The 12,831-nt window shown below is 47.1% G+C and overlaps 1 protein-coding gene across 2 annotated transcripts in view; it reads left to right on the plus strand.

The window, feature by feature from the left end:
• LOC138641748 (serum paraoxonase/arylesterase 2-like) overlaps window positions 1-12,831 on the plus strand; it is a 112,076-nt gene that overhangs the window by 47,225 nt on the left and 52,020 nt on the right. For both annotated transcript variants that reach the window (XM_069729377.1, XM_069729376.1), the window contains exons 5-6: window positions 9,225-9,351; window positions 9,802-10,002. In XM_069729377.1, coding sequence (XP_069585478.1) covers window positions 9,225-9,351; window positions 9,802-10,002 — 328 coding nt within the window. The remainder of the gene's footprint in view (window positions 1-9,224; window positions 9,352-9,801; window positions 10,003-12,831) is intronic.

Consider the following 12,831-nt stretch of genomic DNA (forward strand, 5'->3'; position numbering starts at 1 on the left):
TAACCCTTCCATTTAACCAGATACTGGAGTTTCCGTCTAGAAACACGAGAATCCAAAATTTTCTCCACAATATACTCCAATTCCCCCTCCACCAAAACCGGGGCAGGAGGCTCAACAGAAGGAACCATAGGTGCCACGTATCTCCGCAACAACGACCTATGGAACACATTATGTATGGAAAAGGAGTCTGGGAGGGTCAGACGAAAAGACACAGGATTGAGAATCTCAGAAATCCTATACGGACCAATAAAACGAGGTTTAAATTTAGGAGAGGAAACCTTCATAGGAATATGACGAGAAGATAACCAAACCAGATCCCCAACACGAAGTCGGGGACCCACACGGCGTCTGCGATTAGCGAAAAGTTGAGCCTTCTCCTGGGACAAGGTCAAATTGTCCACTACCTGAGTCCAGATCTGCTGCAACCTGTCCACCACAGAATCCACACCAGGACAGTCCGAAGACTCAACCTGTCCTGAAGAGAAACGAGGATGGAACCCAGAATTGCAGAAAAATGGAGAGACCAAGGTAGCCGAGCTGGCCCGATTATTAAGGGCGAACTCAGCCAACGGCAAAAAGGACACCCAATCATCCTGGTCAGCAGAAACAAAACATCTCAGATATGTTTCCAAGGTCTGATTGGTTCGTTCGGTCTGGCCATTAGTCTGAAGATGGAAAGCCGAGGAAAAAGATAGGTCAATGCCCATCCTACCACAAAAGGCTCGCCAAAACCTTGAAACAAACTGGGAACCTCTGTCAGAAACAATATTCTCAGGAATGCCATGCAAACGAACCACATGCTGGAAGAACAAAGGCACCAAATCAGAGGAGGAAGGCAATTTAACCAAGGGCACCAGATGGACCATTTTAGAAAAGCGATCACAGACCACCCAAATGACTGACATCTTTTGAGAAACGGGAAGGTCAGAAATGAAATCCATCGAAATATGTGTCCAAGGCCACTTTGGGACCGGCAAGGGCAAAAGCAACCCACTGGCACGTGAACAGCAGGGCTTAGCCCTAGCACAAATCCCACAGGACTGCACAAAAGCACGTACATCCCGTGACAGAGATGGCCACCAGAAGGATCTAGCCACTAACTCTCTGGTACCAAAGATTCCAGGATGACCAGCCAACACCGAACAATGAAGTTCCGAGATAGCTTTACTAGTCCACCTATCAGGGACGAACAATTTCTCCGCCGGACAACGATCAGGTTTATTCGCCTGAAATTTTTGCAACACTCGCCGCAAATCAGGGGAGATGGCAGACACAATGACTCCTTCCTTGAGGATACTCACCGGCTCAGATGAACCCGGAGAGTCGGGCACAAAACTCCTAGACAGAGCATCCGCCTTCACATTTTTAGAGCCCGGAAGGTACGAAATCAAAAAATCGAAGCGGGCAAAAAATAACGACCAACGGGCCTGTCTAGGATTCAAGCGCTTGGCAGACTCGAGATAAGTAAGGTTCTTATGATCAGTCAATACCACCACGCGATGCTTAGCTCCTTCAAGCCAATGACGCCATTCCTCGAATGCCCACTTCATGGCCAGCAACTCTCGGTTGCCCACATCATAATTACGTTCAGCAGCCGAAAACTTCCTGGAAAAGAAAGCACATGGTTTCAACACTGAGCAACCAGAACCTCTCTGTGACAAATCGCCCCTGCTCCAATCTCAGAAGCATCAACCTCGACCTGGAACGGAAGAGAAACATCTGGTTGACACAACACAGGGGCAGAACAAAAACGATGCTTCAACTCCTGAAAAGCTTCCACAGCAGCAGAAGACCAATTAACCAAATCAGCACCCTTCTTGGTCAAATCGGTCAATGGTTTGGCAATGCTAGAAAAATTACAAATGAAGCGACGATAAAAATTAGCAAAGCCCAGGAATTTTTGCACACTTTTCAGAGATGTCGGCTGAGTCCAATCCTGGATGGCTTGGACCTTAACCGGATCCATCTCGATAGTAGAAGGGGAAAAGATGAACCCCAAAACTGAAACTTTCTGCACACCGAAGAGACACTTTGATCCCTTCACAAACAAAGAATTAGCACGCAGGACCTGGAAAACCATTCTGACCTGCTTCACATGAGAGTCCCAATCATCTGAGAAGATCAAAATGTCATCCAAGTAAACAATCAGGAATTTATCCAGATACTCACGGAAGATGTCATGCATAAAAGACTGAAACACAGATGGAGCATTGGCAAGTCCGAACGGCATCACTAGATACTCAAAATGACCCTCGGGCGTATTAAATGCAGTTTTCCATTCATCTCCTTGCCTGATTCTCACCAGATTATACGCACCACGAAGATCTATCTTAGTAAACCAACTAGCCCCCTTAATCCGAGCAAACAAGTCAGATAACAATGGCAAGGGATACTGAAATTTAACAGTGATCTTATTAAGAAGGCGGTAATCAATACACTGTCTCAGCGAACCATCCTTCTTGGCTACAAAAAAGAACCCTGCTCCCAGTGGTGATGACGATGGGCGAATATGTCCCTTCTCCAGGGATTCCTTCACATAACTGCGCATAGCGGCGTGTTCAGGCACGGATAAATTAAATAATCGACCTTTAGGGAATTTACTACCAGGAATCAAATTGATAGCACAATCACAATCCCTATGCGGAGGTAGGGCATCGGACTTGGGCTCTTCAAATACATCCTGATAACCAGACAAGAACTCTGGGACCTCAGAAGGAGTGGATGACGAAATAGACAAAAATGGAACATCACCATGTACCCCCTGACAACCCCAGCTGGATACCGACATAGAGTTCCAATCCAATACAGGATTATGGGTTTGCAGCCATGGCAACCCCAACACGACCACATCATGCAAATTATGTAGCACCAGAAAGCGAATAACTTCCTGATGTGCAGGAGCCATGCACATGGTCAGCTGGGTCCAGTACTGAGGTTTATTCTTGGCTAAAGGTGTAGCATCAATTCCTCTCAACGGAATAGGACACCGCAAAGGCTCCAAGAAAAACCCACAACGTTTAGCATAATCCAAATCCATCAGATTCAGGGCAGCGCCTGAATCCACAAACGCCATGACAGAATACGATGACAAAGAGCATATTAAGGTAATGGACAGAAGGAATTTGGATTGTACAGTACCAATGACGGCAGACCTATCGAACCGCTTAGTGCGCTTAGGACAATCAGAAATAGCATGAGTGGAATCACCACAGTAGAAACACAGACCATTCAGACGTCTGTGTTCTTGCCGTTCAACTCTGGTCATTGTCCTATCGCACTGTATAGGCTCAGGTTTAATCTTAGACAATACCGCCAAATGGTGCACAGATTTACGCTCGCGCAAGCGTCGACCGATCTGAATGGCCAAAGACATAGACTCATTCAAACCAGCAGGCATAGGAAATCCCACCATGACATCCTTAAGAGCCTCAGAGAGACCCTTTCTGAACAAAGCTGCCAGCGCAGATTCATTCCACAGAGTGAGTACTGACCACTTCCTAAATTTCTGACAATATACTTCTATATCATCCTGACCCTGGCACAAAGCCAGCAAATTTTTCTCAGCCTGATCCACTGAATTAGGCTCATCGTAAAGCAATCCGAGCGCCAGGAAAAACGCATTGACATTACTCAATGCAGGGTCTCCTGGCGCAAGAGAAAATGCCCAGTCCTGAGGATCGCCGCGCAAAAAAGAAATAATAATCAAAACCTGTTGAATAGGATTACCAGAAGAATGAGGTTTCAAGGCCAGAAATAGCTTACAATTATTTTTGAAATTAAGAAACTTAGTTCTATCACCAAAAAACAAATCAGGAATAGGAATTCTTGGTTCTAACATAGATTTCTGATCAATAGTATCTTGAATCCTTTGTACATTTGTAACGAGATTATCCATTGAAGAGCACAGACCCTGAATATCCATGTCCACACCTGTGTCCTGAAACACCCAAATGTCTAGGGGAAAAAAAAAAACTGAACACAGAGCTGAGAGAAAAAAAAAACGATGTCAGAACTTCTTTTTTCCCTCTATTGAGAATCATTAGGTTGGCTCCTAGTACTGTTATGCAGGCAATCCAGTGACACAGTGCCAGCAATCAGAGCACATACAGAGATCTGACAATAACCCAAAAAACAATAGAACGAGCTCTGAGACGTGGAATCTCTGTAGACTGCAAACCTGAACCTATCCTAAACACAACTAAAAGCGGCTGTGGATTGCGCCTGACACTACCTAGGCAACTCGGCACAACCTGAGAAACTGACTAGCCTGAAGATAGAAAATTAAGCCTGGCTTGCCTCAGAGAAATACCCCAAAGGAAAAGGCAGCCCCCCACATATAATGACTGTTAGCAAGATGAAAAGACAAACGTAGGGATGAAATAGATTCAGCAAAGTGAGGCCCGATATTCTAGATAGAGCGAGGATAGCAAAGAGAACTTTGCAGTCTACAAAAAACCCTAAAGCAAAAAACCACGCAAAGGGGGCAAAAAGACCCACCGTGCCGAACTAACGGCACGGCGGTACACCCTTTGCGTCTCAGAGCTACCAGCAAAACAAATGGACAAGCTGGACAGAAAAAGTAGCAACAAAAACAAAGCAGCACTTATCTAAGCAGAGCAGCAGGCCACAGGAAAGATCCAGAAGCTCAGATCCAACACTGGAACATTGACTAGGAGCAAGGAAGACAGAATCAGGCAGAGTTAAATAACAAAGCAGCCAACGAGCTCACCAGAACACCTGAGGGAGGAAGCTCAGAAGCTGCAGTACCACTTGTGACCACAGGAGTGAATTCAGCCACAGAATTCACAACAGCCCGCTCTGCTTTTGAGGTCTCAGCTCGGCCCTCTATCCATCCTTTGCTGCAACATGGGTAGCTAAGGCTACGGTTTTCTGGTCAGAGACCTTAGCTAATTCTCTTCGGAACAGTAACCTTCCTCCAGAGGTGGTGCACCTTGCCAACCAAATTTCCCGGGCAGGCGATTACCTGTTACATGCAGCCGGTTGTGCGGCTCAGTCAGCAGCCAATGCCATCTCTATCAGTAGGTCATTATGGTTCAGAGAGTGGAAGGCAGACTGCATCAAAAAAGTCTCTTGCCTCCTTTCCTTATCAAACCAGTCGCTTATTCGGAGAAAAGATGGATCAGATAATTTCGGATACTACGGGAGGAAAGAGTAAATTCCTTCGCCAATAGAGACTTAGGCGTCCTTTTGGAGATAGCAACAAATCCATTTCCGTTCCTTTCGCTCCACTCCAAGCTGGGCCACTACCACTACTTCGTCCGGTTCAGGACGTTCTCCATGAAGAGATGGAGAAACTCAGGTCTTGTAGAGGACCAACCAGCATTGGAAGTCCTGACCCAAACAGTTGAGGCCTAAGGGACCTAGGTCCCAGAGATTTTCCTCACGCTGGCTATCAGCACTATCTGGTCAACACCGGCAGGATAGGCGCCGCCTACTTCTCTTTCATCAGGTCTGGCTTTCAGTTGTGTGGGTCAGAGATCTGGTGTCGTCCGGATACAAAATCGACTTTGCTATTTGCCCCCCTTCACGTTTCTTTTCCTCCCATCCTCCCTCTTCAGAGGCAAGGGCAAACGAGTTCTCCTGGGCCATAGATGCGTTGCGTCACGATTGCGTCATTGTCCCTGTCCCAGAAAGTGAAAGGTTTCAGGGTTTCTATTGAAATCTTTTCGTTGTCCCAAAGAAGGACGGAAAGGTGAGACCCATACTAGATCTCAAACTTGTAAACAAGTTTGTCAAGGTCCGTCATTTCCGCATGGAATCTCTGCGTTCAGTTATCACTTCCCTGGAAGAAGGGGAATTTTTGGCCTCAATCGACATCCGAGACGCTTACTTGCACATTACAATCTTTCCCCCTCACCAAAGATTCCTGCTCTTCGCCATTTGCGAACAGCAGTTCCAATTCACGGCCCTGTCCTTCTGCCTTGCTACTGCCCCCAGAGTGTTCACAAAGGTCATGGCAGCCTTCATGTCCATCCTGCACTCTTGGGGCATGATCATTCTGCCCTATCTGGACGACCTGTTGATCAAAGGTCCGTCCTCCCACGACTGCGCAGAGTCCATTCGCATTACTTGCGATACCCTTTCTCGCCTGGGCTGGCTGATAAACTTAAGCCAATCCTCTCCGGTCCCAGCCCAAGCCCAGCAGATCTCCTTTCTAGGAATATCCCTGGACTCGTCCCGGGGGTTGTTAATTCTCCCTCCAGACAAAGTCTTAGCCCTTCAACAAGGCGCCCAAGTGATTCGTCAGTCTACCTCTCACTCCATCTGGTTTGCAATGAGGATGGCCGCAATGGAAGCGGTCCCCTTTGCGCAACTGCACCTTCGTCCTCTTCAACATGCCCTTCTGGCAGCTTGGGACAGAAACCCTTTCTCCCTAGACCGAAGGTGCCGCTTATCCCTGCAGGTCAAACACTCAGTTGGTGGACATTGAACTCTTCCCTCAACCATGGAAAGTCTTTTCTACCCCTTCAATAGCTAGTGGTGACTACCGATGCCAGTCTTTCGGGTTGGGGAGCAGTCTTCTGCCACCACACTGCTCAGGGCCGCTGGTCAATTCAGGAATCGAAGCTAACGATCAACGTTCTGGAGATCTGTGCTATTCGTCTTGCCCTGCAGCACTTCCATCATCTTCTGGCGGGTCACCCCATCCGTATCCAATCAGACAATGCCACGGCTGTTGCATACATCAATCATCAGGGGGGTACCTGCAGCAGGACGGCCATTTCCGATTTAACTCACATCTTTCAATGGGCAGGGAACAACCATTCGGTGATCTCTGCGATACACATTCCAGGAGTGGAAAACTGGATGGCGTACTTCCTCTGCTGTCAGGGTCTCACTTCGGGGGAGTGGGAGCTCCATCCATAAGTCTTCTCCCAGATCTGTCTTTGCTGGGGGATCCCATACGTGGACCCCATGGTGTCCAGACTGAATACCAAGGTTCCCCATGTTATAGTGAGGTCTCGAGATCCAAGAGCCATCAGTGTTGACGCTCTGGTTCTTTCATGGCGCCAATTCTGCCTTCTATACATTTTTCCTCCTCTTCCCGTTACTCCCCAGAGTAATCAGGAAAATCAAGGCGGAAGGAGTATCAGTGATCCTAGTTGCTCCCGATTGGCCTCGCCGCATGTGGTTCACAGAGTTGGTACGCCTCATCGCCGACTTACCCTGGAGACTGCCAGATCGGCCAGATCTGCTCTCCCAGGGCCCCATCTACCACCAGAACTCAGGGGCCCTATGTTTAATGGAGTGGCTGTTAAATCCTTGGTCTTTACCCAGGCAGGGTTTTCTCAACAGGTCATTTCCACCATGGTTAGTGCCCGTAAACTCTCATCGGTACTCATTTACCATCGTACCTGGAAGACCTATTTTTGCTTGGTGCAAGGATTGTGGTATATCTCCTCTCTTCTTCTCAGTCCCCACCATTTTAGAGTTTCTACAGGTCAGTCTGGACTCCGGGCTGGCACTCAGCTCTCTCAAGGGCCAAATCTCTGCTCTATCGGTCTTATTTCAGAGACGCATCACTCAAGACTCCAGGTTAAGACTTTTCTTCAGTGGGTATCACATGTCGCTCCTCCCTATCGCATGCCTTTAGAGCCTTGGGACCTCAACTTGGTGCTAAGTGTCCTTCAGGAATTGCCTTTTGAATTGCTTCAGGACATTTCGCTGGTCTATCTCTCCTGGAAGGTTGCCTTCCTTGTGGCGATCACATTGATCAGACGGATTTCGGAATTAACCGCCTTATCCTGCCGGGCGCCTTTCCTTAACTTCCATCAGGAGAAGGTTGTCCTGAGGCCGTCTCCGTCCTTTTTGCCAAAGGTCATTTCATCCTTTTTGCCAAAGGTCGTTTTGTCCTTCCATCTTAACGAGGACATTGTTCTTCCTTCCTTTTATCCGGCTCCTATTCACAGAATTGAAAGAGCTCTCCACACTCTGGACCTTGTCAGAGCTCTGCGAAGGTAGGTCTCAAGGACGGCATCCTTCAGAAGAACAGATGCCCTGTTCGTTCTCCTGGAAGGTCACAGGAAGGGTCTTGCCGCTTCAAAAGACATGATATCCAGGTGGATTACTTCCACCCTTCAGGAGTCATACCGAGTCAGAAGTCAGCCAATCCCATTGGGGATCAGAGCACACTCCACTTGAGCGGTGGGGGCTTCTTGGGCCATTAGGCATCAGGCAATGGCAGAGCAGGTCTGTAAAACTGCTACTTGGTCCAGTTTACATACCTTCGCAAAGCACTATAAAATTCACTCTCAGCCTTCAGCGGATGCGAGTCTGGGCAGAAGAATTCTGCAGACAGCGGTGGCGCACATCTAGGCAGTTGTAGCATGAAGCCTAATCCTTTGTGTTGTTTTCCCACCCAGGGAATGCTTTGGGACATCCATTGGTCTGTGTCCCCCAATGAGGCTAAGGAGAAACAGGGATTTTTGTGTACTAACCGTGAAATCCATTTCTCCAAGCCACTCATTGGGGGACACAGCATCCACCCTGTTAGCCTAATGGCTTATGTGGCTTTTGCCTTCTAAGTTGACATGTTGTACTCTTCTATGTTGTTACTATTTGTTCCTACTGCTTTTGCACTGAACTGGTTCTCTGGGAGCCAACATGAGGATGTATACTGCAGTGGAGGAGCTAACTATTTTTGTGTTAACTTAGTGTCAGCCTCCTAGTGGCTAGCAGCATACAACCCATGGTCTGTGTCCCCCAATGAGTGGCTCAGAGGAAAGGGTTTTACGATTAGTACACAAAAATCCCTGTTTAGTCACTGACTGGTAATATGTTGTTTGTGCTGTACAGAAGTATTATTTGGCATGGTATGGCAGTGTTATGTTAGTATTACATGTATCAACTGGATATGGTGGAATTATTTAGACATTGTATGGGAGTATTTTTTTTTTTTAAAGGGGTAGTCTGGTCTAAAGTTTTCAGTCGCTTTGAGTCTGTGTTCATTCTAGACCTTACAACCCCTTTAAGTTCAGATCTGTCTGTGTTGTAGTGAATATTTTTTTTATTTCCAGATAGAACTGCATATAAATCTCTACCGTACAGCATATCTCCAGAGTTTGGTTCCTACACGCAGCGGCCCCTTATCTCTACCTTTTTAGGGTCTCTTACACCTTGGAGCAAAGAGGCCTTACTGGGGGGAGTGTTTTTTTTCCGATTGTTAGTTTTTGAGGTCTTATAATGGTCCCTCTCTATTTCAGATGACTCGGTCTACCTCTTTGTGGTGAATCATCCCCATTACAAGTCTACCGTTGAGATATTCAAGTTTGCGGAGGAGGAAAATGTTCTCGTCCACTTGAAAACCATTAAACACTCAGCGCTGCACAAGTACGGAGCATAAACTACAGTTTTTACTTGGGAAAAGAAGGAGTAGAACTCACAGACTTTTATAAATGTTGGTGTTCCCATGCCGGGACTCCTCTATGAGCCAGAAAGGGGCCATGTTTTGTTGCTCTTTTATTCCCCTCACACTTCTTCCAAGTGTCATATCCATTAGTTTAGTTCTTATTTTTTTTTCCGTTTGTTCCACCATCTTTTGAGAACTGTACCTTTTTTTTCTAACTTTTCTGTTGATGTAGCTTGTGGATTTTTTTTGTTTTTTTGCATCTGTCCCATATGGTGACGTCGGCTCCCAGTATGGGCACTCTGATGGTGATACACTATTATATTGGGGTGCGGGTTATGTATTGAACTGCACAGCCCCCTATGGAAGCAGCAGAGCTGCGTTCGCCCGATGTTCAGACTGATGCACTTTTGCTATTTTTTTTTGTCTTTCAGTGTCAATGACATAGTTGCAGTCGGACCAGAGAGCTTTTACGCCACTAATGATTTTTACTTTTCGGACTTCATCATGAGACTTATAGAAATGGTATTTGGATTGAGATTGACAAACGTGGTGTATTACAGTCCAGGAGAGGTCAGAGAGGTCGCGGCGGGATTTTACAACGCAGATGGGATCGCCATGTCTGCTGACCAAAAGTATCTGCTCCTCATTACTGCAAATCAACCATTTGTCTATAGCGCCCCTACTAACAGCGGTCTGTATGTGTAGTCTGGAGCCCCCCTATAACAGCAGCCTGGATGTGTAGTCTAGAGCCCCCCTATAACAGCAGTGTGGATGTGTAGTCTGGAGCCCCCCTCCTATAACAGCAGTCTGGGTGTGTAGTCTGGAGCCCCCTATAACAGCAGTCTGGGTGTGTAGTCTAGAGCCCCCCTATAACAGCAGTGTGGATGTGTAGTCTGGAGCCCCCCTCCTATAACAGCAGTCTGGGTGTGTAGTCTGGAGCCCCCTATAACAGCAGTCTGTACGTGTAGTCTGGAGCCCCCTATAACATCAGTCTGGATGTGTAGTCTGGAGCCCCCCTATAACAGCAGTCTGGGTGTGTAGTCTGGAGCCCCCTATAACAGCAGTCTGGATGTGTAGTCTGGAGCCCCCTATAACAGCAGTCTGGATGTGTAGTCTGGAGCTCCCATATAACAGCAGTCTGGGTGTGTAGTCTGGAGCCCCCTATAACAGCAGTCTGGATGTGTAGTCTGGAGCCCCCTATAACAGCAGTCTGGGTGTGTAGTCTAGAGCCCCCCTATAACAGCAGTCTGGATGTGTATTCTGGAGCCCCCCCCCTATAACAGCAGTCTGGATGTGTAGTCTGTAGCCCCCCTATAACAACAGTCTGGGTATGTAGTCTAGAGCCCTCCTATAACAGCAGCCTGGATCTGTAGCCTGGAGCCCCCCCAATAACAGCAGTCTGGATGTGTAGTCTGGAGCCCCCCTATAACAGCAGTCTGGATGTGTAGTCTAGAGCCCCCCTATAATAGGAGTCTGGGTGTGTAGTCTGGACCCCCCTATAACAGCAGTCTGGATGTGTATTCTGGAGACCCCCTATAACAGCAGTCTGGATGTGTATTCTGGAGCCCCCCCCTATAACAGCAGTCTGGATGTGTATTCTGGAGCCCCCTATAACAGCAGTCTGGGTGTGTAGTCTAGAGCCCCCTATAACAGCAGCCTTGATCTGTAGTCTGGAGCCCCCCCAATAACAGCAGTCTGGATGTGTAGTCTGGAGCCCCCCTATAACAGCCATCTGGATCTGTAGTCAAATATCAGTGTAAGTTTGTGAACCCTTCAGAATTTTCCATGTCTCTGCAGTTGACTCAAAACTACATGAGATGTTCACACAATTTCAAATCCTAAGGCCATGTTCACACCATCCTTTTTTCCCTGCTGTTTTTTCTGCACTAAAAACCGCAGCTCTTGGCAGAAAACGCAGGTGCGTTTTTTGGTGCTTTTTGGTGCGTTTTTGATGCGTTTTTTGATGCAGTTTTTAGTGCAGTTTCTGTGTGTTTTCTAGGGAGTTTTTTTAGGGTTAAAATGGCTGAAAATACCCTAACCCTACCCCTAACACTAACCCTACCCCTAACCCAGCCCTACCCCTAACCCTACCCCTAACCTTACCTCTAACCCTAACCCTGCCCCTAACCCTACCCCTAACCCTAACCCTACCCCTAACCCTAACCCTAGTTCTAACTGTAGTGGGGGAAAAAAAAATTATTTTTATTTTATTATTGTTACTACCTATGGGGGTGATAAAGGGGGGGGGGGGCATTTACCTTTTTTTTATTTTGATCACTGTGAGGTTATCACAGTGATCAAGATGTGCCTGGAACGAATCTGCCGGCCGGCAGATTCGGCGGGCGCACTGCACATGCGCCCGCCATTTTGGAAGATGGCGGCGCCCAGGGAGAAGACGGCCGGACGGACACCGGGGGGTCCGGTAAGTATAAGGGGGGGAGATTAGGGCACGGGGGGGCGTCGGAGCACGGGGGGGTGGCATCGGAGCATGGGGGGGTGGGATTGGAGCACGGGGGGGCAGCCACACTGCAGCGGTTCTGCACCACAAACCGCAGAAAACCCGCAGATATTTTTTTCGTCTGTGGGTTTTACTGCGGGTTTGACCTCACAATGGAGGTCAATGGGTGCAGAACCGCTGCAGTTCCGCAAAAAGAAGTGACATGGTACTTCTTTTTTACCGCAGCTATTCAGTGCGGCTTTTTTGGGGATTTTCCGCAATGTGGGCACAGCAGTTTCTGTTTTCCATAGGGTACATTGTAATGTACCCTGCATGGAAAACAGCTGCGGACCCGCAGCGGGAAAATCGCGGCGGTTCCACATGAAAAAAAGGATGGTGTGAACATGGCCTAAAAGTAAATAAGGAACCAAAATGAAATAAATGAGTAAAAAATATTAGACTTTAAATGAGGAATAAGATCCAGTATCACGTCTGCAATTGGCAAAATTATGTGAACATTTAGAAATGAAGAAATGGTGAAATTAGAGTCTGGTGTTTTCAATCAATAGGATGACAATCAGATGTGAGTGGGTGACCTGTTTAAATCAAAGAATAGGGATCAATCAAAATCTGATCTTCACAACACAAGTTTATGGAAGCATTGGATGGATCAAAATGGATTTCTGAGGACTTTAAAAAAAGTTATTTGTGCTCATTAGGATGGAGAAGTTTCAAAAAACCATCTCTAATGAGTCTGGACTCCACCAATACACAGTCAGACAGATTGTGTACGAATGGAGAAAATTCAAGACCATTATTACCCTCCTTGTGATTGATCGGCAAACAATTATCACTGCAAGAGTAAGTGGTATAATAATCCATGAAATCACAAAGGAACCCAAGGAAACATCTAAGTAACTAAAGGCCTCTCTCATATTTGTTATTGTTTATCAGTCCACTGTAAGAAGGACACTGACCAACAATGGTGTGCAATGCAGAACTGCAAAGAGAAAGCCACTGCTCT

The sequence above is a fragment of the Ranitomeya imitator genome, chromosome 6 (genome assembly GCF_032444005.1).
Source record: "Ranitomeya imitator isolate aRanImi1 chromosome 6, aRanImi1.pri, whole genome shotgun sequence".
NCBI classification, from domain to species: domain Eukaryota; kingdom Metazoa; phylum Chordata; class Amphibia; order Anura; family Dendrobatidae; genus Ranitomeya; species Ranitomeya imitator.